This window comes from Ammodytes marinus, assembly GCF_949987685.1.
Source record: "Ammodytes marinus genome assembly, chromosome: 16".
Lineage (NCBI taxonomy): Eukaryota > Metazoa > Chordata > Actinopteri > Uranoscopiformes > Ammodytidae > Ammodytes > Ammodytes marinus.
In genome coordinates this window covers 11,231,104-11,256,797 of record NC_137220.1, presented here as the reverse complement: position 1 = coordinate 11,256,797, position 25,694 = coordinate 11,231,104, and the positions used below count along the sequence as shown (strand labels likewise).

At 41.5% G+C, this 25,694-nt stretch overlaps 4 protein-coding genes across 4 annotated transcripts; 1 reads left to right on the top strand and 3 right to left on the bottom strand.

Annotated features, from left to right (window-relative positions):
• Positions 1-437: 437 nt before the first annotated feature.
• On the bottom strand, positions 438-6,130 carry p3h4 (prolyl 3-hydroxylase family member 4 (inactive)). Its single transcript, XM_080044066.1, has 7 exons — positions 5,585-6,130; positions 4,430-4,579; positions 4,167-4,338; positions 3,588-3,716; positions 2,971-3,116; positions 2,470-2,553; positions 438-1,072 (listed from the first exon to the last, which is right to left on the bottom strand). Exons 1-7 carry the CDS (start codon positions 6,026-6,028, stop codon positions 923-925), a joined length of 1,275 nt encoding a protein of 424 aa, XP_079900192.1. The 5' UTR covers positions 6,029-6,130; the 3' UTR covers positions 438-922.
• A 4,610-nt stretch (positions 6,131-10,740) lies between these two features.
• Positions 10,741-15,427, top strand: LOC307263043 (peptidyl-prolyl cis-trans isomerase FKBP10-like). The gene is made up of 10 exons (XM_080044064.1): positions 10,741-11,006; positions 11,729-11,874; positions 11,968-12,157; positions 12,670-12,815; positions 13,372-13,561; positions 13,657-13,802; positions 13,897-14,086; positions 14,325-14,467; positions 14,565-14,728; positions 14,830-15,427. The coding sequence occupies exons 1-10, from the start codon at positions 10,810-10,812 to the stop codon at positions 15,016-15,018; spliced, it is 1,701 nt and encodes a 566-aa protein (XP_079900190.1). The 5' UTR covers positions 10,741-10,809; the 3' UTR covers positions 15,019-15,427.
• A 114-nt stretch (positions 15,428-15,541) lies between these two features.
• On the bottom strand, positions 15,542-19,889 carry LOC307263046 (cytosolic 5'-nucleotidase 3-like). The gene is made up of 9 exons (XM_080044067.1): positions 19,751-19,889; positions 18,558-18,656; positions 18,394-18,463; positions 18,249-18,295; positions 17,324-17,409; positions 17,099-17,188; positions 16,846-17,008; positions 16,552-16,752; positions 15,542-16,456 (listed from the first exon to the last, which is right to left on the bottom strand). Exons 1-9 carry the CDS (start codon positions 19,751-19,753, stop codon positions 16,346-16,348), a joined length of 870 nt encoding a protein of 289 aa, XP_079900193.1. The 5' UTR covers positions 19,754-19,889; the 3' UTR covers positions 15,542-16,345.
• A 737-nt stretch (positions 19,890-20,626) lies between these two features.
• LOC307262587 (kelch-like protein 11) lies at positions 20,627-24,937 on the bottom strand. Its single transcript, XM_080043526.1, has 2 exons — positions 24,376-24,937; positions 20,627-23,929 (listed from the first exon to the last, which is right to left on the bottom strand). The coding sequence occupies exons 1-2, from the start codon at positions 24,933-24,935 to the stop codon at positions 22,345-22,347; spliced, it is 2,145 nt and encodes a 714-aa protein (XP_079899652.1). The 5' UTR covers positions 24,936-24,937; the 3' UTR covers positions 20,627-22,344.
• Between the last annotated feature and the right edge of the window lie 757 nt (positions 24,938-25,694).

Genomic DNA, 25,694 nt, shown 5'->3' with positions numbered 1-25,694 from the left:
TCATGGAATTCTCTAGCACTCTACATATGGAGAAAATCTGTTATGAGATATCAGGGAAAGCAGAAAAATTTAAGCAGATATGGCAGCCTTTCCTGGACTATAGCAGCGCTGAAGTGACCTTCATGACACCTTTTTGACTTTTTATTTTTTGCTTAACATTTACCTTTTAGTTTAAACAATATCATAGAAATCTGTGAAGTAGAGTACGCCATGTTAGTTGTTTATTTTATTTTGTCTTTTATTTGTGTGTTCACTTTTTCAGTTGTCTGTCTGTGTTCCTAAAAAATCCAAAAATATCGAAAATCAACATTTATAACCCCAGTGTTATTCAATTCATTTATGATAGAAAAAAAGCGGTTTGCAAAAAAAATCCTAAATTATTTAAAAAAATATCTAAATTAGGATAAAAATGTATAAGTAAATCATTTCACCACTACTGCAATCAAAATGACTTTTGGTATAAAGTGACAAAAACAGAAAAAGTATATTAAAATATCACTTTATTTATAAGCAAATTATTATAACAACAACCAGTTAGTGGTTGAGAAAATGTTCGGCATTTTCTTTCAACCACGATGCAGAGGCATTCAGCTTTCATTAAATAAAAAACTGTAGAAAAGTCACTGACGAACATCGGCAAACAGGCCAATGACTGATAATAAAAAATAACAAGTTTTAAAAGGCTGATGACAGCCAAGACAGAACATGTCAATCTCTGATCTTGATCAACATGATGGATACGTTTGTCCCTTTATTTTTTCAGCTGGGTGAAAGTAGACAGCTGTGCATGAGTTATTTTCTGCTATATACTGTTGCGGATGGAGGTGTGTGTCTGCAGGTTGGCCAACATCATTTGGTAAACTGTCACGAGATGTTGAACAGAGCTGGGTGAGGAAGCATTGTGTGCAGCAGATGAGCCTTGTCAGTCTGCGATCTCTCCGGCGTCCCACTTAGTTTTGGGTTCTTGCCACCAATCAGCCAGGAAAGATTCCTCATAGTCTCCCATTCCCTCAAACTCAGCGTCAGGATTCTCTGGGAGAGCGTTGGCCACTTCTTCTGGACTCACCACGTCCTCAAAAAAGGTAACACAAAACAATCACAGTCAACAGCAAGCAAGCATTTGCATCTTTCTTCATTTCTATCTGACAAAACGGATGTTTTTCCTCCTTATGACTTTAAATCTGTCACTTTTGCACCCTACAATTCAGCCTAAACTGTCTCAAAGTCCTCCTCCCTACTTGGCAGTTCAAGGCGGTGTGTGTGTGTGTGTGTGCGTGTGTGTGTGCGTGTGTGTGGATGGGAGGGGCTGACCTCTGGAGCTAAATAGATGTGGCTCAGCCTCAGTGGCCAACACCTCCAAGCCACATACCACACGCTGCTGAAAACACAGCCCCCCTCCTACTTCTGCCGCTTTCACCCCCCGTTTCTCTCCCTTTCATCGCCCCTAAGATTTAAATATTGAGCTCTATTTTACAGCAGCTTGCCCATAGTCAGCTAGTGTACATCAAGATGTATAGCACATAAATATGTTCAAGAAATGTTGAGTTGAATGCATATATAATTTGTACTTTGTAAGTACATACAGTAAATGAGCCAAGTGGAAGTTGTTGAGGCAAGTTAAAGTTAAAAGTTGATTAGAAAACCCATTCTCATACCTGCAGTATGTAACCCTGGGGTATGGTTGTAATGTCATGCAGACAGTTTGTTTTTTTTTCCACTGAGGTTTGGACATGTCTGAAATCTCTGCCACCACCGCAGCACAATGGAGATTGGTGGAATTTTGTTTGTGCAGTTAAAAGAGAGAAGGATATCTGAAAACCTCATCAGATAAAGTCAGCTAAGCAACTGTAGAGATACCACCACTTTGAGTCAGTAAAAAAACATGTCTTTATTTTGGGTGAACCTGTCCTTTAAACAGTTACGAATGTGTAATTTTTTATTTCTAAATATCAGATTATAGCCATCATTTTATGATATTGATTCAAATGAGATCACAAGAAATAAAACACACCTGTGTCCAATTCAATTTGGTCTGGTATGACCAGTAGCTTATGGAGGATAGTTAATTAATTCGATCAGTGTTAGGTAGATGAATGAATGTATGTAATAGAGATTACTCTGTGGGTTAGCTGACCCTTTTCTTTTTCTTTTTTTTTGAATAACATGTTTAAGCAATTCACATTATTGCACATTTGTAACTGTCGCCGCAAAATGAACTGAAATTGAAACTTGCTTATTTTCTAATACAGCATACATGTCTGCTCTGTATATCACATGGATACAAGTTGTTCACAATGTTTCCCCATAAACCTTTTTTCCATCCTATAATAAGAGAAAACGATACAAAAAAACATTGAAGAAAAAACACCATTTTAGTTCTGATTACAAAAAGTTTAACTAAATTTGACTCCCAGAAAGACTTTGTGCTCACAACATCCCTCTGCAGCTCCAAAAACGACATCAACTTACCTCATCGTCTGTTTGAAGGTAGTTCATTGCAAACTCCAGCATCTCCTTCTGCTTGGTTGTCTCGTTAAAATACTTCAGGGCCTCCTGAAAAACAAAAGGGACATCAGCCCTTGTCTTGGCCCAATCAACAGGCGAGAATAAACCAACTTCAAACTGTTTTATAGCTCTTATAGCAACGCATTTGGCCTGTTGTTGTCCATATGTTTACTGCTTTCAGTTTGAAAGCCTTAAAGTACTTAAAACAGTAGTGAACAATTTACTTAGCTTCAGAAGGCAAATATTTTTATAGGCCTGTATGCTGGCCCTGCTTCCAACTTTACACCAGGCAACACAGATGGCAAACAAGTCAGTCTTTACGAGCGTAACATGGTTTCTAATTGCCACCCATATATTGTGTACATTTTCATGCCAACTGTGAACTTTGCAAAAACCTTCTGTTGCCTTGAATAAATCCAATCAGTGGAGCACTAGTTCAACTACAGTAGTCTTTATTTCACTCACAGGCCGTGGCTGGAAGTCCATTTCCTCCAGTCCCCACTGCTCCCGGTGGAAGCGATAGTACACCACATTCTGCTGCATCACCTGGTCATTACGGTCAAACAGCATGTAGCTGGCAGCACAGGGAGCCGCGTTCTTTACATCATTCACTGCAATGGATCACAAAGAAACACATGTTAAAGCCTCTGGAAACCTGGTCTAAAAGAGTAACAATCAATATCAAAGTTGGGTGTCTCAATAAGCCTTTTCAAAAATCTGATACAGACTTATATTAATGTTCATGAATATTATAAAACTTAGTCAAAAGAACAAGCTTTTGACCGTTTGACCGGACTGTGCGGGTTATCAAGCAGTCTCCATGGCAACATTCATTGTTTGTATACACTGTTTGGGCAGAGAACTGCTATGATTGTTTCAAAATACTTATTGTGTAACAAGAACAAGAGCATACCCCGCCACATCTAAAGCGAATTTATGTAAAGTTTATCAAATATCTTTCATTTGGAATGATAAATATGCCTAAATCAAATCAGTTAGAAGGACTTTTGTGGATTTGGGTTTACATGGGGTTTTAATCTGTGTTAATGCCAAAAGCGATCATTCTTTGTCATAGTTCTTACATTTATAATAGGAAAACTGCAGGTAGTGATACATGGTGGCCACAAACTTCTCCACGAAGAAGCCTCCAACGCTCGGCGTCAGGTTATGTTCGCATTTCACTTTACATTTCAGCACATCAGTGTAGAGATCTGAGGGAGAAATTAAAAACATATTATTTTCCTAATTAAAGGTGCACTATGTAACTTTTGGTGTGTCAAAGAAATAAAACATTTCTATGGTATATTTTTATAACTGAATAAACTAACTTTCCTCACAGGAAATTTGAATTCCCGGAACCCTGTTTGAAGTTGGAAAGCTACCTGAAAAGCTACTGTTTCACTGTTGTCAGCAGGCGCCACAGTTTTGATGACAAACATATTACAGTCTGAGGTTTGGTTCCAGGTGCCTCAAACTATTGTTTTTATTTGTGATTGTAGAACTTATCAAAACTAAGAATTACATGTAGACTTGCTGTGCTTAGAAAGCTAATTGCACACTCTGCGAATGTAAACAAATCCCCCTCCCTGGAAACTGCATAGTGCACCTTTAAAGACATACTGAACTGAACTGCTCTTAAGATCTTAAGTCTTTCTTCTCACCTGCCAGTGTGGGATAGAAGTCTTTGAACTCTACGATCTCGTATGAGCCCTCACAGCCCGCCAGGCAGACGCTGTATAGTTCAAAGTACTGCGTGATGGCCTGCTCCATGTTCCGGGCGCTGCTGCTGAAGTCCTGGCTGTTGTAGAGCGTCACACTCTTCAGGAAAACACTCTGGATAAAAAAGAGACAACATTTAGAAAAGTTTTCTAGACAGAGTTGGAACACTGACTTTAACCAGGAACGACAGGGTTATTTTACTGACTTCGTACGGCTGCTCCTCATGGTCGATGAGATGTTTGGTTACATCAAACAGAGTCTTGTAGTAGTCCATGTTCTTGGTCATTTGAGAATCGTTTGGGTGCTTCTTCAGGAAGGTGTGGGCAGCTGCCACGGCCTTCTCTACGTTTCTAATCTGAGGAAGAATAGATAGTGCATCACAGTTTGAGTGGACAGTGTATTTGGGGCTTCTGGAATATGAAATAGGCTACCATCTCTCACCAAACACCAGAAGAGAATAGCATTTTGATGCTTATAAATCACTTATATTCATGGTTCAATGTCATAAAACAAATACATTAAGTTTATTCAAAGTGTGATCGTTGTCATGGGCCACTGTTACATTACCATATGGACTGATTCACCTTTGAATTGACCAAACTGGTTAAGAGCAGATAAAACTAGAAATTACTTCAAATGTTTCACACAAAGTCTATTGGTGTGATGAGTGTCAATTACAAAGCTCACAGCATTCAGAGTTAAAGGGATTCTGGTGGTAGAATAGAGGAGAGTGAATTGTGTCTACAATATCATGGAGTTTTAACTGGAGAACCCTGTATTTGCACTTCATGAATCAAAAACAAAAAGATCAGTGTCTTTGCCTCAGAAGCCGACCTATACCTAGTCCCCATCAAACCACGTCTGACGGGGAAGAATAGCGGGATTGTTTGAGGGGGGAACACTGGAAGAGACGTGGCACATGCTCAACTCCTGTTCGGTCGGCAGGAGGGCGCAACCAAGCCGCAGGGAAGTTTAACTGCACATCTCGATTAGGCTGCTAGAAGTTTCCTCAGTCAGACCGAACCAATCTGGCTAAAATAACCGACTGCACATAGGACTATTTTGTTTAGCGATTGCGCCCGTTACGCACTATTGATGCTAGATCTACCTGCGTGTATAACATATCCCAATAAGTTTATAACGGCCAAAGCGCACAGAAAAGCACAACAGTCCTGTAATGAATTCATATCACATCTATATAGGCTAACATAGGCTACACTTTGGGAGCTTAGAGTGTGTCGTATTAAATTTAAAAAAACATTATTTTTTAAATATTTGGAGTAAGTTCAGATTTCAGTGGAAAAGACCCACATCTGTTTTGCACTCCACAACACTCGACACATCAAGCCAATGGTCTCACCTGGAAGTATGCATACTGGATTTGCCGATACGGTATCCTTTGCTCGAACGATTCCAGTAAATCCCTGCGTGGGTACGTGAGGCTAAACACTGGAAAATTCGCCTTGCACTTTTTAAGGCACGCAGCCCTGTGCAGGATGTGGCGCATGACGCGCAGGGTGATGTCGGTGGACAGAGAGTCGTTGTCCCTGCTCACGGTGCTGCAGTCGCGGCCGCAGAAAGCCTCGCTGTCCCGCAGCAGCCGGTGGAGCCGCAGGCTGAGCTCCAGGTACTTGACGCTCTCAGCCCAGTTCTGCGCCCGGTACTGCTCCATCGCGTAGCTGTACGCGGTGTCCAGAGGCATCACGTCTTTCTGAGGGAAACTTTTAAAGCTGTACTTCTCATACTGAGCCTCCAGCAGCGCCGGGAGGACAAGCAGCAGGCACAAGCTTCTTAGGAGCATCATCACCTCCACCGCCGGCTCCAGCACGAGACTGTCCTTGTTTTGAATGGATCAGGAAATGTCCTTTTCTTTAGGCCTACCGGGGAACGCTCATGTCTGCTCGCACGTAGCTATCTGGCTGTGAAAGCTGCATCGATCCAGATGCTGAAAAAAAGAACTTCTGGTTCTCACCTTCAAAATAAAAGTCACAAGTTATTTACGAGATCGGCTCTGATCATAGATAGCCTAGTATATCTCTGATTCTTTTAAATGTTGAGTTAGATTTAATTTCATAGGTAGGCGTGGGCCTATTTATTGTTACAGCCCTTCACCCTTAAAAACATTCCTGTCGTTTCTCATTCATTACATTTTTCAAAATTACAAACACCTTTTCCAAATTGCCTAAACTTGAGAAAAGTCAAATTTATTTTGTTTGACATTTTCAAGTTCCAGGTTCAATTTTTTTCAGATATGATGAGACAACAAGAAGGGCAATTAATTTGCAGCTTACTTCATCCACAAACACAAACAAATCTAATATGTAGCCTATGTCAAAAACCACAGTCAAGGGGCGCCCTTAGCTCAGTTGGTAGGGCGTCCCCCCCATGGACCTCGGCCAGCAGCAGACCCGGGTTCGATTCCAGCCCGCGGTCATTCTCTGCATGTCACTCCCCTCTCTGCCCCATTTCAACTCTGTCTCTACACTATCAATAAAGCATTAAAATGCCCAAATATATATATATAAAAAAAGCACATTCAATAAACAGTCAAACAGAGGTGGTTAAAGGAGAGCAAGGTAACGTTAATAAGTTCAAATAAGTAGCAATAAAAATAAATACAATATTTGTGTGTCTGCTGACAATAGGCTACTGTTTAAACTCCTGGCTAACCCTTGGGCTTTTCAAAGTATCAAACAAAATATTATGTAGGACTAAATATGATAAAATGAATCAGTCGTGCAAGTAAACTGGGTTATGCAGCTATATGTGCAATTCTTCAAAATTACATTGAAAAAGTGAATACGTACTTCCTGTTTAAACGGTAGTAACTCTTTCTTGCTTGACACAGACGTCCCAGTCTGAGTTTGGATTCATGAAAAGGGAGAGTGTCACTTTCTTAAGAGTTTTCCAGGGTCATAACCACGTACTGTGTGGTCATAACACAGAACAGAAGCATGAAACAAAATGAAACAAAATAACAACATCTTACTGTTGACATTTTATTAATAAATGTAGGCTATTCATTTTAATTTCAGCTCTAAAACTGCAGGCAGATAATGCATGTTCAAAATAGGCTATAAAGTCTGATTCTGTCTTGTGTATTTTCAGCCTGGTTGTGATTTGTATCTACATTCCAAGCACACTGACAAGCTGGGACTTGGTTTGGTGAGCATAAAAGACCATTTGCATAGTTGACTTATCACACCTGGTCAAATCTATCCCCTGAGCCACAATATATGTAACTTTTCATTGTCGTAATGTCAAAGACAGGCTATTTGGGTTGATGTCTGAGTGAGATGGTTGTAAGGAGTCCGAGCTATGTAGACAAAGACAGGGAGTCATGCTTTACTATGACATAGCCTAAAATATCACTTAAAATTATGTGGAGGCATGTTTAACTTTTCCGGTTTAGCTCATACGTGAGTGAAATTAGGGAACTCCCTCGGTCTGGAATTACACGTTTGCAGAATTCCATCAAAGAGGGGGTGGGGGCCCGGGGGGCCACTCCTCCTGCTGCACCGTGGAGGGTATGACCCGAAACACGCGTAAAGTAAAACACAGCGCGGAGGGACAGAACCGGAAGTTTCATTCATAATAAAAGAACAAAGTAAACGCACACGTCTGTTAAATAAATAAACATAGGCCTATTACTGTATGTGTATCTGATTGTTTAAGATTTAGTTGACTTTTCTAAAGCTGTTCAAGATATAATAACTTAAACACAAAAAAGGGTAAGTAACCAGAAAACAGTTACAACCCTGGTTTAAACTGTAACACTTTACAGTTACAACAAGGTACACACAATTGTAGTAACTACTACTACATAATTTTAGTTTTTTTAGTAACTAGGCTACTATTACCTACTACACACACACCCACACACACACACACACACACACACACACACACACACACACACACACACACACACACACACACACACACACACACATATATATATATATATATATATTTAGTAACTAGGCTACTATATAGTTATGCATTAGGCCTACCTACTATATATTTTTTGTTGTTTTTTAGTAAATCCTAAATTTTTCTTTTTAGTTGTTTTAGTAACTACTACATAGATAACTACTACATAGGTTTTTATTATTTTTTTTAGTAACTAGTATGCAGTTATGCATTACCTATTGCATGGGGTTTTCAATTATTTTTTTAATGACAATTTTTATATATAATTTTAATATATATATATATATATATATATAGGGGAGAACGGGGTAATCTGAGCCACTTTTTACATTTGCTCCCCTCTAAGCAAGCTAAAATGATTTATCACTCAAATTTACACATTTCCCATTAATTCAGGATGTTTCCTAGAAATGGGCATTAGAAGAATTCTTTCAAGACAAAGGGCAGTGAAAATATGATTGTTTTAAAAAAAGTTGTCATGTGGCTCACTTTACCCCAGTTGTGGGGTAAACTGATCCATTTACTTTTTCCACTCTGAAACTACCATAACAACACATATTGTAACAGTAAGAATCCTGAAAGCTAGCCACACATTCCAGAACTAATGTCGGACTAGTAAAAGAATGATGGGGTTTGGTCAATTAAGCAAAGCAAATTTTATAAACACTTGAAAGTAACTCTGAACAAAATCAAATACAACATATCATAAGTCAAAAGGTTTTAATAAGATTCAAATGAAAGATAGAACCAGTTAGATTAGAACACAGTCTGGGGGTCAGAACACAGGACCCTTAGAGCCAGCTAGTGTCTGGGGGTCAAAGCATAGGAAAATCAGAACCAGCGAGAACAGCCTGGGACTCAGAACACAGGAGAAGACCCAACTGGATTATAACATCAGCCTGTCATACTCTACAACTAGCCCTACTCTACATTCCAGCCCTGAAGGTTACAGGGAAAGATGAGAAGGTGCTCTTTCCGTGTGGTTGCCCCAGGTCGTCTTCCTGGTGTATTTCCTTGGCATGATGGCTTTTCTACAATGTGTATGACATTAAAATAAAACATATGTCATGTAATATTACATTAAAATATGTTTAAGACTAAACTTAACTTGTGCCTCATGGTGGGGGAAAGTGAGACAGTGGCTCACTTTCCCCCACAGCATTTGGCTCACTTTCCCCCACCACCACAATTTGAGAAAAAACTACCTCTCTTAGCATTTCAGGCTAATCTTCAGTTATCAGCATCACATGGTTTCATATGTTGGTAGTTCATCAACACGTATGATAGAGGTTTTTCTACGTGAATACATTTGCTTTGGCACAACAGTTGATTAAGTTGACAGCAAGAAAATGTACTTTTACATGCAAAATACCTATTTTGGTGAAAAAAACATGCTTACCACAGCATCGTGAGGTCCTCTCTTTCAGGGCCATGGGGAAATGAGAGGGGCTTGAAAACATATATCTCACATGACCACAAATGTTTTCCATTGCCTAGATACAGGGGGTGGCTCACATTACCCGATGCCTCAGATTCCCCCGTTCTCCCCTATATATATATATATGTTTGTTATGCATTACCATACCTAATACATCGTTTTTAATGTTAATGTTAAGTACTACAGTTATACATTACCTACTACTACTAGCTTTTTTTTCACTTACCAGTAACTCCCAGTCTGTGTATTAGTAACTAATCAATGGGGATTGATTCCCAGTCAAATAACTTTTCAATAACTATGTAGTAGTAACTGAATAACTTTATAGTTTGTGGTATAGTTACTGAATAACTATGTAGTAGGTAATGCAGAAATGTGTTGTAGGTACTAAAACAACTTTGTAATATGTTATGCATAGCTAATGCAAAACTATGTAGTAGTTACTAAAACATAAATAAAAAATGCATAACTATGTAGTAGTAGTTACTAAAAAAAAATTTTAATTTTAGTTACTGTAGTAGGTAATAACTATGTAGGCCTAGTAGTTACTACAATTGTGTGCACCTTTGTAAAGTGTTACCATTTAGAATACAATTGTCCAACCTTTTCCACTTTAATCCTCGGCCATTTTTAATTTCCCTATAGGCTTATTTTGATCAAATCACACTGAACAACATTATCATTCGGTATCAGCTTGATTTTCATTAAAGTTACATTAATTAGTGGGAAATACTTTTTTATTTAAATGTTCCTTTTCATCTTTACTTTCGTTATTTTCATATCTTTTTATGTTTTTGTATTTTTAGCCTATTAATCTTTTAAATGGGCCTACTTTTGTTATATGTCTATTTTGTTCTTAACAAATAAAAATAAAAAAAGGGTCCTAATTGAAAAAATAGATGTTTCCCTTGTAGAAAACGCGTATGCATTCAATTTTTTAATCTATTTATTTAAAAGTCAAAGTTCATCATTATAATTATAATGGCCAGTTTCTTCATATTCTATTATATTTTGGAGAAATAATTTATTCTGTAATCCCAACCGGAAGTTTCGCCTCAGGAGATCTCATTCCATCTGTTTTGACACGGCTCCACCGTCCCAAACTTGTTGCGGTTCGTCTCTCTCCGCTCCAGCCTCATCTCCCCACTGGCAGACAGACGGGCTATTTCTCTCTCTCTCTCTCTTTCTCCTTCTCTTCCGCACTCATCGTCACTATGGACCTGGCATTGTCTTCGCTTTTATTTTTCCTTCATGTAGCCTCTGTGAAATGCAACCCGGGGCCATTAGTGGACGTTGTAATCGATCGGTACGAAATGCCGAAAGTTTGTCCTCGAGAAGTGCAATCAGAAGATTTCGTCCGTTATCATTTTAACGGTACCTTGAATGCAGACGGGAAATCGTTTGGCTCCAGGTGAACTTTAACATCGAACACACACACACCCTTTAATTTCACTTCATTCAGCTGCGTTCATTCACTGCGTCAACAATGTATCTGTACTGTCTTTGTACAGGAACGATAGTTTGTAGCCTATGTTTAAAGTTTAGCTACAGTAACAATACACATCACGTGTAAATAGTGCAAGCATGTAATAGCCTAGTAGGTTTTTTTTTCCTACACAATGTTTCCAGTGGTCAGTCAGAGGGTGTTGAATAAAGGCTATTTCTATGCTCCCCGTTATTTAGGCTACCACTATGATAAACACAAGAAGTCCCTTCCTGATTCATCTCCTGCATCTGAGATAAAACTGCACACGTGTCAGTCAGATTTAATTTATTTCTCTCGATGCATCAGGAATAGTTTTGCAGTGATATGGTATCCCAAAGTTAATTGCAGACAGAAGATTGAGTTTTTCCGAGTGGTTAGGCCTTTTTATTGCCGTGATGCAAACAACCCTCAACATAAAATGTACAAAACGATTTAAAATAATGGGAGCCCATTTAAATAAAGCAGCTGATGTTAAAAAAAACATTGATTGTATAGCACCATACATTATTATGACACTCGCTGTAACATGGAGATGTGGTATCTTAAAAAAAAAATCAGTTTTCTTTTTCTTATTTTCTTCATAGCGTTTCTTCCTACTTTGCTCCCTCAGCTTGTTCTCATCCACTCCCTCCCCTTTCTTTCTCCAGTCATGACCGAGGCACAGCCTTCATCAGCCAGGTGGGCCTGGGCAGACTCATCTCAGGGATGGACCGCGGCCTTCTGGGAATGTGTGTCAATGAATGCAGGAGGGTCACTATCCCGCCACACCTGGCTTACGGAGACATCGGAACAGGTAAGCTATAAACATGATGCCTAAAAACTGCACTTTGTCGGTCACGTTATCTGTGCTGCTTTTACTCCAATATGTTCCATTCTCTTCTGTCAGGTGAAGTCATTCCTCCTAACGCTGTGCTGGTGTACGATGTTATCCTGCTGGACATATGGAACACTGAGGACAAGGTCCAGATCCATACACTCAGCAAGCCTCCGAGCTGCAACCGCACTTCCGTGGAATCAGATTTTCTCCGTTACCACTATAACGGCACACTGTTAAATGGGGATGCCTTCGACTCCAGGTGAGGCTGCAGGTTGGTGTACTGTAGGGTGAGAGGTTAGGTTTCAACATTTAACCAACTTTCTTAGGGGTGTAACAATACATTGATATATATATTGATATATCAAGTGATTCATTGGCAAAATATGTAACCGTATCAATGCAACACCCAAACATTGATGCATATCGTCATCTTTAATACATGCTTTTATTTTTTGTCAATCTCTCATTGTGACACTTTTTCCACTAAAAGAATGGATTGTTTTTCATTTAAATATCTGGAAGAGCTTAGATATTTTGTGAGTTAATATAAATGTTTCAGCTTGTGTTAAATTAAATCTATGCATAACGATTGCAGGTCGCTCAATCGAATCCAAGTCGAATCGTGGCAGACTTTGTGATATCGGCAAATATTGTATCGTTGTCCAATTACTCGATCTAATATCGTATGGTGATGAAACCAGCAAGATACACCGCTAATACTTCTCATGTTTCTGTTATTCTCAAGAACTTTGAATTGTGTTTACATTTTAGTTACTCGAGGAACACAACCTATGACACGTACCTGGGTCAGGGCGACCTCATCAAAGGCATGGAAGAGGGTCTCCTAGGCATGTGTGTCGGGGAGAAAAGGATCATCACCGTCCCACCCTTCCTGGCATATGGAGTGAACGGCTCTGGTACTGACTAATAACTTGGCTAGTGTCTAAACAATTTCAAAACACACCAAATACAGAAGTTTATCTCAGATTTGTTTCCTGGGGACGGTTAAAACGGATTAACACGGCTGGGACACATGCCACTCGCAGCAAGTTTCTGTATTTGGTTGTTCTAGCTTTGCATGTGTTGTCAAATCGGCAAGGTTTTGTGTGATGTTTTCTTAAATTTGCATGTGTTTTCTTAAGTTGCAGCTCTCAGAGCAACTGTAGCTTTGTATTTAGTCAGTAGGCTATAACTAATACATCTAATTTAAGTTGAATTACTACTGATCATTTTTCAAAGAATTTGATGTCATGTTAGTATGGTATAACAACAAACTTAAGCTTCAAATGGGCTTTAGGACATCTATTACAGCGAGCCTTTACTTTGATTGTTCAGCATTTGATAGCGGAGACTATCACACAAATGCTTCTGTTTGCATGTGTGAAACTGACATATCAGACTTGACACTCAAGTCAGTTGTTAATTGATATTCTCCTAGGGATCATGCAATTACACTTTTTTCCCCCACAATAGGAACTCGGGTCCCCCCTCAGGCTACACTAGTGTTTGACGTGCTGTTGGTTGACCTGTTCAACAATAAGGATGATCTGACAGTGGAGGTGAAGGAGGTGCCTGAAGGCTGCGGCCGCCGGACGGTGACTGGAGATTTCATCCGCTATCACTACAACGGTACCTTCCAGGATGGCACGCCCTTCGACTCAAGGTTTTTTCAAAATTTTCTTCGTTCTCAGAAAGCAATAATACACTATATTGAGAAACATTCAAATTGACCTTAAGTTAAATGCTTCCGTTTGACAGCTACCAGCGAAACAGCACCTATAACACTTACATCGGCATGGGCTATGTGATCCAAGGGGTGGACAAAGCGCTGCACGGGCTGTGTATGGGAGAGAAGAGAAGGATCACCATCCCTCCTCACTTGGCGTATGGTGGAGATGGAGTTGGTGAGCTCGTGAAGATTGAAAATAGATCTGGAACGGACAAATAAACCAGAACGTCCTTGTTTACGATCTTTTTCTTTTTTTTCTCCCATTGTAGAAAACCTCATTCCCGGCTCTGCTGTGCTGGTCTTTGACATTCACGTCATAGATTTCCACAACCCTAAAGACTCAGTCCAAATTAAAGTGACCCACAAGCCTGAGGAATGCAGCTTGACCTGTGAAGCTGACGACCTGATTCACTATCGCTATAACTGCTCCTTGATGGATGGCACCCTGCTGTACTCCTCGTGAGCACCCTCTGCTGTTCACTCTGCTACACTGCATCCTCCTCCTACTCCTGCATGTAATCATTGCTAGCTCCTTGACTGATGGATTAAATTGGGCTGGGAAATTGCAGATAGCATACCAACATATCAATGACAACGGCACATACATCAAGCATGGCTCAACGTTGTGTATGAATTAGAATTTAGTTGATTTTATTGCTTTTTTAACTACTGTCACACGTTTTGTGTCCATCTACAGAGACGATTACAAATCAGCTTCCATCACGACACTCGGAGAAGAAAACTTGATCCTGGGTCTGGAGGAGGGTTTGAATGGCATGTGTGAAGGAGAGAGGAGGCTGGTGGTGGTTCCACCTCACTGGGGACATGGTGAAAATGGAGGTCAGTCATTGGAACTTTTCAGATCCAACTATACATACACACACACACGTTCTGCTTACCCTGAATCACATCTTCTCTCCTCTATCGTGGCTTTAAGCTGGAGAAGTCCCCGGGAGTGCCGTGCTCTTCTTTGAGCTGGAGCTAGTGAAGCTGAACAAGGGCGTACCCAAAGGCTACATGTTTGTGTGGCTGGGAGACGGGCCCGATCCTCTCTTTCCTGCCATGGACCTCAATGGTGACAAAAAAGTTCCTCTAGAGGAGGTAAGCAGACAAACTAGGCCCCAGTCTCTGTCAATTCGGTTCATTTTTAAAGCCTCGGTTAAGTAGTTGAAATGCTTTTAACACTGTCCTGTTTTCTCCAGTTTTCAGCTTTCATCATGCTCCAAGTTAAAGAGGGCAAAGGTCGCCTTCGGCCGGGGATGGATGCCGACGTCATCATTAAGGACATGTTTAATAACCAGGACAGCAATAAGGATGGGAAGATTCTGGAACGTGAGCTGAGCGTTGCGTCGAATCAGGAGTCTCAACAAGTGACCAAAGACGAGTTGTAAAAGGGACAGTATTCTGAAGGTTCACGTTATGCTCATCTTCGCAACTGACATGGCACTATTTTGAAAGACTTTGAGAGCCGGAAACTTTGTGGAGCCTTTAGGCAGTCGGTTCACTTTTCTAGATTCACTTAAAATAGATCCACGCCATCTTACACCTGCTGTAGAAACGCCTAGTCAAACCATTCTATTGGAGGTTCACACCATTGACGGCACAAGAAAGCATGCATATTGGACGGTCAGTATGTTGCAAATTTAAAAGGAAGAAAATGGTCTGTGGAGATTGTTCTGTTGAAAATGGCACATTTGACTTTTAAACAATTTGGCCTGGGATCTTCTTAATTTTTTGATCAATTAGTAGTCGTTGCAGTGCCTCATATGATTGAAAACCACTGGTTGTACAGTTTTTTGGTACAATAATTCATATAGAAAATGATATGATGAAATGTGTTGTGAAAAATAAAGTTTTATAATAAAATGAAGACCAAAACTTGTTTATTTTTCAACACTATCCATGTACAATAACATGTTAGCTAATCCTGTAGGTTTTCATTCAGTGGCCTGCATTTTAATGGAAACATTTGGTTAATGAAACATGATCAGTAAAGTCGACCACATTTTATTTCAGTTGGAACATAAAAGGTTGAGTTTGGAGAAAAAAAATGCAGAAAATACATTATTGACCATGGCATGTTGTCCACATAAGACAGACAAAAGTTGTTTTCCCCTCAGTAATAAAGTTTTAGTAAACTTTAGTTTGCTGGAGTGCAGAAAGTGACAGACATCCCAACAGTTAAACGACAGAAGGTAAATCTTGTAAAATCTTTACAAACTTTTGAAAATACTATTCTTGTTTTTAACATTGAGACACTTCTGAGGTAGCAGTCAGTTCTTACAGGTCATATGTGATACCGTTATATAATGTTACACATTTTTTAAAACTAAGTTAAATTTATCTGAAAGAGAACTTCTGGATATCTGGCTGGAAAACTGTTTGGCAGTACGTGGTCGTCATTACATCCTATATGATGACAAAGTGTCAAAATCAATCTTCCCAAAAAAACATAAAAAAAAAAAAAACACACACACACACACACACAAACAAGGGCACAGTAGGTAGACAGTACCATGGCTATAAAAGGCCTAAAAGCAGTTTTGCCATATATGTGAGAGGAAGGCAGATGGACAAAAATAGAGAAATGGTGACATCGACTCGTAAACGTGATGTTTAACTGGCACTCTCTGAGCAAGGTGTCGGCAGCCTCCACAGCTTATGACACTGGACTGTCCAATACCCAATGGCCATAGGTATTGTCAATTCTTCTGCAGTTCATCTATTGCCAGTGAGGTAGAGCAGTATAGCGTTGGGGACTTCCAAGGTCTCATCTTTTACCAACACTATGTCATATGAGTCTACGTATGACTTCTTCCTCTCATCCACCTGAGAAAATAAACAGACGAGAAGTGTATTAAAATGATAAAAGGAAAAATGTCAATATCTCGACAAAGTTTATTGAATACCCATATCGCATGTACCTTGTCATTGAGGAACCCGATCTTGAGGATGTTTTCCATGTCCTGCACCCCGTCAGCCATGGTCAGATCTCCCAGAGAGTCTCCCAGCAGTAGCACGTTATGCCGCGCCCGCAGCTCCTCGAAATGGCCAGTGTTGAGCATTGCACCTTCCCTTTTGTTGTAGATGTGAATCAGCTCTCCCTTGAAAGCCCTCAACACTCCCTGTACCAGCGAATAGAGAGCCAAATGCATTAGGTCAGTCCATGGTGTGTGGGGAGCAAATCCTATTTGTATGGTGTGTGGCTATATACTCACGGATTCATCAAAGTCCATGTAGTTGGAGAAGACCTTGACGTTTGGATGGAAGACCCCGGCCTGGAGAATCACCTCTTCTAGAATGTCTCCTATTCCAGCAGAGAAGATGAGCAGAGGGATGCTGTGCTTGTGCAGGTGGTCAAAGAAGAGCTGGTAGCCATCCCTGTTCAAACACCAGAGTACCTGTTATCACCAAATCTTTACAACATTGTATCCATCAAAAATACATTATGGTCTATGGAGGTTTTCTGACCTCAGCTTGGCATCAGACTCCCCTACCGCCGTGGCCAACAGGTTTTTCTTTATCTCCTGCTTGACCAGTATTTCATGGGCTTTAGTCCACCTGTGAGATACAGAACAATATTATGAATGAATACATTCAAGTTGATCAACTCACAAGAGTGTCCTTAGAGTTTTAACACCAATTCTCAACACAGACAATATCATAGTTTTAAGAAAATATGCAGAAGATACTTACCACTCCACCATAAGCGGCAGCTTTTCCTCTATTGACCGTGTATAGTCGATTTCTATAGGGTAGTATGTGTTGAGCAGCTCCTTCAGCTGATGGAGACATGAAAAATACTCAGAAAACTGCTGCACGTTACCCAGTTAGACTGTTTGTCAGATTATATCCCAGGAACTAGGAGTGAAACCATTAGGATGCATTTCAGGGATGATATGTATCTCTCTATGGTTTAAATACTTTAGAAAAGTCCAGACAATAATTCACCCAATATACTTTAACAAAAATTGGTCTTTTGGAAAACAGTTGCACATTGCAGATACAAAAAAGGAATGATGAAAAGATGTAACAGCAGGAAGACTACAGCAAAGAGCCTTAACATTCAATTCACATCTCATGGTTCAGTTTGTATGAATGTGTTCATTCATCACATTGCTGCTCACTGGAGGGTAGACGGACTGAATATGACTGACCAAATGAATGAATACATTTAAACAAATGAAATTATAATTGAAATACTTAATAGAAAGTCTAATACTTGAAATTTAATTTCAAAATGTAATTAGCATATACACTTCACTTGTAAAATCTAACGTTGGTATTAAATGCAATATATCATGTTGTCCCCGTTGTGGCTTAAATGAGGAGAATCTGTTGGATAAATATAGTTTACTTCATGGCTCTAGTCCGTCCAATATAAAGTCTGATTTGGGGCATTAGCATCATTCCTTTTTTTTTCTTTTAAAGATATTTTTTGGGCATTTTTATGCTTTATTGATAGTGCAGAGAGACAGAGGTGAAATGGGGCAGAGAGGGGAGTGACATGCAGAGAACGACCGCGGGCGGGTATCAAACCCGGGTCTGCTGCTGGGCCCGGCCCGGGAAAGGGACGCCTTACCGACAGAGCTAAAGGCGCCCCCATTAGCATCATTCCTACCTTTTCTCTGCAGTCTTCAGTGATGAGTTTACTGTTGTCCAGAATATCTGCAAATAAAACAAACACAGCAATGAAACAAGTTTTTGTCAAAACAAACCTTTAGATGCATGACTGACAACCTCAGATATTTTGTCTGTTAACTTACTGTGACAGGTAGGGCATCTTTTGCCATTGAAAGCAAATCTTGTTAGGGTCATGTCAAAATCGGAGATCACCTGGATGAAAAATGTAAAATAAAGGTCATTTGTTTGTATTCATATTGTCCATATAGGGCAAATATTTCATATGGAGACATTATCTCTGTTGTACCTGAATGGTGTTGGAACCAGCCTTCATCATGGACTGGAGGATCTCCTGTACCCTCTCAGGGTCCCTCATAAGCACGGACGGGTTGGACAACTCCGGGATCTATGCATTGAAAATGTGTTAGTGTGAGTCAAAGTGACAAAGAGAGACAGTGATTACACACAAAATGCCAAGTTGAAATCTAGCTGGAATGATTTGGGTTCCTTCAGCTGGAAGCCAAGTCAGGTCAAGTCAGGTTTATTTATAGACTAGAGTTAAAAAATAAACTGTAGTTGACCAAAGTGCTGTACAAGCAAGAAAATAAATACAATACAAATGGAATATACAATATAGTGTCTGTGCCATGTGTGCACACTAAGAACAAACAGTCATGGTCAGGATGGTCAGCTAGAATGAATGAATTCATGAATTTTTAGGCCAATGAGACGAAGGGAGTCTCCATCGGTATCTTAAAATATCTCAAAAGACTTGGCAGATCTAACATGTAGTTCCAAACTTTTGGGCCATGATTGGTTGCCTTGAGTTTTGAGCATACTAGATTTTGGAAGATCAACAAGCAACGAATTTGTCCGACTTCTTTTTATTGCCACTGGGAAGATCTACTTCCCTAATGGTGGCGAATACTTTTTTTTATTTACCAGGCCATTATTTTAATGCAGGTTTTTCAAATACACAACTCAAACGCTTAAAATGATTTGTCATTTTAAATTACCTGTATGACCATATCGGATCATGCCATGCGGATCTGCGTGACGTTAATGCGAAAGGCAACTGCAAATTCATTGAAATTGATGGACAACATCTAAGTGTCTTTACATTTTTAAGACTTCTGAAAGATTGTTGTTCGTCTATGTAATGCACCGGATTGTAAACACATAATGGCAATTGGTGTCTCTTAACTGACTCCTTGACACGTTTAATGACACGTTTGGTAAGCTTACTTACGCCCTGCACCTTAATTACATTTTGCAAAAGACTGGCGCTATAGCAACAATAACAATCATATAACAATATTGTACAATAATGTATCGATGCGATAGTTTACTAACGAAGACACATTCCGGTAACGTTGACATTAGCTTTTAGCCACACTGCAGTATAACACACGGAACTAAGTTAAGCTAGCTGTGCTTCGCTAACCACTATGTCATTTCGTCGGTACTTTCTTATTCGAAAAACTCGCTGAATAAGATTACCATTTTATTGTTATGTGAAGCCGGTCCGTTGAGGTTATCTCGACAATAGGCTTATTGTCAGTTGTTCAGTCTCCGCTGATATTTCACGTTAATGTTACGTTGGCGACAGAATTATTTATTTTAGACAGGGCTGGTCTGCTGCCTTCAGGAACTATCGAAAGCTCCGGGATATCTAGTTTTCTTACAGACCTATTAACAGTTGACAGTGACTGGGGTGTCGCGGCTAATATAAATCATGAACCAAAACCGTCTAGATACATGTTGTACAAGTGAAAGTACTTAGATGTCATGTAATACAGTATGAGGTGTAAAGCGACCAAATATTCTTACGTTGGATCATGTAACCATAATTACGAGGCTACGAGATACAAGTAAAGGCAGCATTTCTTTTTGTGTAACTTGTGTTGGAACGGTATGTTATATCCTCAGGCGCTGGTAAAGGTTCCTACCCCCTTCGCTTCCCCTGGGTTTTTGTATAATAGCTATGGTTTCTCCGTGGGACGCAGGCCCTTAAATTATACTGGAGTAAATAAAAGTGAGCACAGTTTACAAGTGAAGCAATGTGTAAGGCCGTGTAGCATATAGGCCTACATTTGAAATGAATTAAACTAAAAAAGATACTAGCCTATTTTGATTCATGAAAGTCAATAACTTTAATAACATTACAATAAACAGTGGATCATGATATTTTTCTTTGTAGCTTCTCATCACAAGTTAGAACTGTGTGGGACAAAGCACCTAACAGTAATATAACCGTCTTTAAAGATTTAGGTCACATCAAGGCTTCTGTGTAGTAACCATGGACCTATAAAGAACATAGTAACCCCTAACTTGTAAAAACCAACAAAGCAATAATTCACCACATGTGCAGCCATCTGTCTTACAAAACAACTTTAATTGCAAGTGATGACATTAGCATTTCTCACATCCAACATAAGGACACAATGTCAGAGTACATGCCAAGCAACTTACATAGCTTATTCCACATAATATTTGCAGTGCTATTTATTTTGGTGATCACAAGTTGAAATTAATATAATTTCTGCGCTCTGTTACCTTTATGCTGAAACAGGCGCTGCAGGGACAGTGGTCATTTCTGAATGTTAGTCACAACACATTCATATAACATTACCTTTCGTTTAGCCTATTTGTTCATTTTCATCTCATTTCTCGGTCTCTCTTTGGAGGGTGACAGGAGACCACAGTACAACATAGCAGATCTCAAAATGATAACCAAGATGAAATTGAAGTACAATAAGAACACAATGTTGCAAGACATTTAACGTTGGAAACAAATGAGCAAATAATGATAACAAGTATTTTCAAAGATCAAAACGTACTGGCTGGAATCTGGCTAAAACAAATAATTTCCAGAATACAATCACCTTGTCTGATATGAAACAAATGAAATAAGCAAAGTCAAAGTGCAGTGACAAATTAAATCACTATGTTTCTTTAAGACTTTAAATACAATTCTAGAGAAGCTCTGCAAACACAAATCATTCACACTCCCGCGCTCACACATTAACACATTTTCTATGCATTTTAACTTAAATGAACGGGAATACAATGATCAATAGGCAAAGCCAAAGTGCAAAAGGAAGGAATGATTAAGCCTTTGCTAATGATTGGTGCTAAATGCAGTGGCCAAATTTAAAGTACCAATGTTAACATAAGTCCATGGAATGATTTCATGACATCTCATCACACATCTCTTTCCACATTACAGTTATTTCATCAGTTCACCTCTTCAGGAAACAGGACACAGAGATAACTATTTTTCAAGTATTACATGAGCAACAAAAATGACATAAATATACTCAGTACAACTGCTGAAGGGAAACTGCAATCTAAAAACAAACTAGTCTAAAATATTTTAAGACAAACAGCTTTCCCGGGTTTTAATCATATCTACTTGTTGAGGCTACACACTTACAAGCACAGCCATTCTAATAGAGCAACTATGATGAAATCTCTTTGTGTACGAGTTAAGACTTTTGTTACACTTGCGTGGAGAGATTGTCACAGTGTTACAATGGAATGAGATTTCAATAAACGCGTTGGATTTAATGTAGGAATGCAGTTATTAGTCATGTAGCCTTCCCAGTACAGGCTTTCAATAACGGAATGTAAAATATCAATATAAATGTTTACATATACAGCTTTTACTATTCATGTACAAACAGATACACAGCATCTACACCAACATACTTTGACAAAAGGGATAATCAGTTGTTGGCTGCTATATAACACTCTTATTCACATGTTTACATTCGCCCACACATCCCTCCACACAGACCGCCTGCTGGTCCGCACACATCTGTCTACACATTGCATGGCTCTTTTCGACCAATCAGCCATTTACACATTGACAGCATGAGAGCTGATGGAAGAGAGTTCAGTTTAAGATGAAAATTCCAGTATCACGGCAACAGAAGACCCGTTGCAGCAGTGTGTTATGTATGAATCAAGGATGGGGGGGGGGGGTCTATGACGGTGGCTGCAACAGAATGACAGTTTGTGTTGTATCCCCTGGACGGAGCGGTGGTGTGTAGTTCTTGGAATGGCGCAGAGATGATGACACCGACTTCTTTTCAGCACTCGATCTGCGACTGGAGCTGGCGGCGCAGGGTGAGGGTGCGCCGGTGCAGCTGCTGCATCTGCTGCATGCGGTCTCGCTGTCGGGCCAGGTTCTGGGGCATGGGGTAGCGCTGGCAGCCGTACAGGAAACGGTAGGGGATGCGGACGTGGCAGGCGGTTGCTCTGCAGCGGGGCTGGGGCATGGGCGGCAGCAGCATCCAGCGCTTCCTCTCGGCGCAGTAGCGGTACGCCTCCTTGCGGTACTGCTTGTCCACGTCGTCGCTGTTCTTCCAGCCGCCGATGATGAACACGTCCTCGTCAAAGTGGCAGATGGCGGCGCCCTCGATGCTGGTGACCTCCGGAGGCAGGCTCTCCAGGATCTCGTCGGAGATGCGCGCGCTGATCTTCTGCTTGGCCACCTCCTCCCTCACCGTGTAGCTCTTGGGGCAGCAGGAGGCCGTGTGGTAGAAGTTGGTGGAGGCCACAGCCATCTGGAAGATGCAGTAGTTGTCGATGAGGGGCAGGGAGTCCACGTCCTGCCACTGGCGGCTCTCCGTGTCGTAGCGCGTGGTCACAGTCTTCAGCCCGTCGTCGTTGTCCGTGTCGACAGGCGTGCGCGCCGTGACGTACACGTAGCGGTCCTCCACGCTCACCGCCTTCACGTCACGCAGGATCTTGGGGGCCGATTCCAGGTTGTGCCACTTGTCCTGCTCGGGCTCGTATATGCTGACATCTTTGAAACCCGGACTGAAGTTGCCGTGGCCGCCGATGCTGTACAGAATGTCCTTGATGCAGGTGAGGCCGAAGGAGTGCTTGCGCGTGGTCAGGTTGCTCACCTGCTCCCAGGTGTTGCGATTGGGAATGTACCGCTCCACCGTCTTGGCAAAGCCCGGCTCCATGGAGCCGGCCACGTAGACGTGGGACTCTGTGGCTGCGATGGCGTGTCCGTCCAGGTGGTTGTGGATGTGGGGCAGGTTGACCCAGCGGTCCTCATAGATGAAGTAGCCCACACACTCACTCAGGTAGTCCCCTCCCTCCGACACGCCGCCCACCACCATGATAACGTCCATGTTCTGGCCGAAGCGAGGCTGGAAGGAGGCCATGTGTGAAGACCAGAACTCCATGTCGGCCGACTTGAGGTTCTCAAAGCGAATGGCGTGGCCCTCCACTGCCTCTGACACCAGCCGGAGACAGGCCTCGTTGGCGGCCACCAGCGCCTCTGTCTTCACCACCCTGGTCAGGTACGTGGGCTTGATCTGGGGCAACCTCAGGAGACGGAAGAGCTCCTCGAAGTAGCGGCTACGGTCCTCCGCGTTCTTCTGCACCCACTTGACCACGGCCTCGAACAACACCTCCTCAGAATCCACTGTGATCTCTGCGTCAGACAGCCAATCACGGACCAGGTGGAAGGGCAGCGTGTAGAACTCCTCGTCCTGGATCACCTTGTGGAAGTTGCGGCGGATCATGTCGGCGGCCCGCAGAGCCAGCTGGTCCAAAGTGTACATGTGAGCCAGGCTGTGCACCGCCACACAGTTGGTCAGGCTCAGCTTCTTCTTAAGGAACTCACCACAGAAATCCTTCAGCTGCACCAGGAGAAATCTAGTATCAAAACAACAGAGAAAATAGCCTACAGTATAAGATTTCACACAAAGAAGAACCAGTTCCCCTTAAGTAGATAATACTGTTATGTTTACAGTGATGATTAGCCTAAAACAGGGTTTGTTTTCTGCAAGCAGAGCACAATAACAACACTTTAATGCAACAGGCCAGCTGAAGGCCTCATTCAAAATCGCCGTGTCTCTCTCAGACACACGCACACACACACACACACACACACACACACACACACACACACACACACACACACACACACACACACACACACACACACACACACACACACACACACACACACACACACACACACACACACACACACACACACACACACACACACACACACACACACACACACACACACACACACACACACACACACACACACACACACACACACTTTGTGATTGTAAATAAATAGATCCTACCTATCAGCTAGCTCCAGCACTTCATGTACGTTGCAGGTACTGACGCGTATTTCTCCAGTGTACATGTACTGGATGACACTCTCCACCGTGTCCGGCTCCGGCCCCGTTTCTGAGCTCCATTCCTTCATTTCTACCCGTCCGGTCAGGGACTCGGAGAACTGTCCTCCGAGCAGCGGGGTGAAGTAATCGGTGGCCGCCGCCAGGACCGACCGGTGGGCTGAGAACTCGCAGCTCTGGATGCTCCCGGTGGCCACCCCGCTGCTGAAGGCCAGCGTCACGTCGCAGAACAAGCCCTGCTTCCTCTGCTCGTTCTGCCGCCGAGACAGCTCCGAGCAGTGGGAGGACGAGGTAAAGTCCTCGGTCTCTTCCGCGTCCCCGTCTCCCGCTAGGGCGCTGGGTGTCGTACCCCCGGTGGCGCCGCTACCTCCGCTCCGGGCGGGGTCCTCCGGGTTCGGGGCAGCCGCTGCCATTCTGCTGCCAGCGCTGGAGGACGTGAACGGCGGTTGGAATTTAAGTAAACTAGTAGTGAGGGAAAGAGGGCGACATACGCAGCCACACATACACGGAGTCAAAACAGTGAGTGACAGCGAAGTGCGTTTCGTGTTCGTATAGCTTCCACACCAACGGCTTTTAGGGGAGGAACGATTAGCTTGAAAAGTAATCTCATGATATTTTGTGTTTTAAACGCTAGGATATATCTTAGTGGAAATGTAAAAAATTATAAAATTAGATCAATTATATTTAAAAAAAATATATGTTCTTCTTCAACTAGGCTACTAGGCCTATTGTAATGTTATAGCCTATAAGATTTAACATTATGTCAAATTTAACAATCATAATAAAGCGCAAATAGCTACATGCAAATAATTAAAAACTAATACTAATGCACTTTAAATAGGCCTAATGTATTATTTGACATAGGCTGCCGCTCATAAAGCAGCTAGAAACGTACCTTTTCTGTGTCAAAGTGGTTGAATCGTTAGCTACTATGAAGCGAATGAAGAACCAACTTCAGTTTGGTAAACAGACAGAATAACTGACATGCGCAGTGGGTTAAAGGCGTCACCGCGTTGTTGACGTTGGTCTTGGTGGCAGCTCCCACTGACATGCGCAAAGGGGGAGAAACTTGCTCTGATTTGCTTTGCTGGCTCAGGGAAGGTGGAACCCCCCCAGAAGGCTGCAATCTATGGCTGCAATAAGTGCACAGCATCAAACACGTAATCTTTAAAAGGCCTTTGGAATGTTTAATTACAGTGGATATTAAATAGGCCTAAGTAGGCTACAAACCTCTATTTTCTACGTCTCAATGCCCCGTGGCC

Bases quoted from the DNA above. Each gene is read 5' to 3' on its own strand.
- p3h4 (XM_080044066.1), bottom strand. From the start codon at position 6,028: ATGATGCTCCTAAGAAGCTTGTGCCTGCTGCTTGTCCTCCCGGCGCTG. The intron at 4,339-4,429 runs GTCAGTAAAATA...TTTTTTATCCAG, and splicing joins ATGAGGAGCAGCCGTACGAA to AGTGTTTTCCTGAAGAGTGT. The intron at 3,717-4,166 runs GTGAGAAGAAAG...TTTCTCCCTCAG, and splicing joins CTTCTATCCCACACTGGCAG to ATCTCTACACTGATGTGCTG.
- LOC307263043 (XM_080044064.1), top strand. From the start codon at position 10,810: ATGGACCTGGCATTGTCTTCGCTTTTATTTTTCCTTCATGTAGCCTCT. The intron at 11,875-11,967 runs GTAAGCTATAAA...CTCTTCTGTCAG, and splicing joins TTACGGAGACATCGGAACAG to GTGAAGTCATTCCTCCTAAC. The intron at 14,087-14,324 runs GTGAGCACCCTC...GTCCATCTACAG, and splicing joins GGCACCCTGCTGTACTCCTC to AGACGATTACAAATCAGCTT.
- LOC307263046 (XM_080044067.1), bottom strand. The intron at 17,410-18,248 runs GTAGGAATGATG...TGTCTCCATCAG, and splicing joins CTGAAGACTGCAGAGAAAAG to CTGAAGGAGCTGCTCAACAC. The intron at 16,753-16,845 runs GTGAGTATATAG...TCGCTGGTACAG, and splicing joins ACATGGACTTTGATGAATCC to GGAGTGTTGAGGGCTTTCAA.
- LOC307262587 (XM_080043526.1), bottom strand. From the start codon at position 24,935: ATGTGTGGCTGCGTATGTCGCCCTCTTTCCCTCACTACTAGTTTACTT. The intron at 23,930-24,375 runs GTAGGATCTATT...TTTTGATACTAG, and splicing joins GTGCTGGAGCTAGCTGATAG to ATTTCTCCTGGTGCAGCTGA.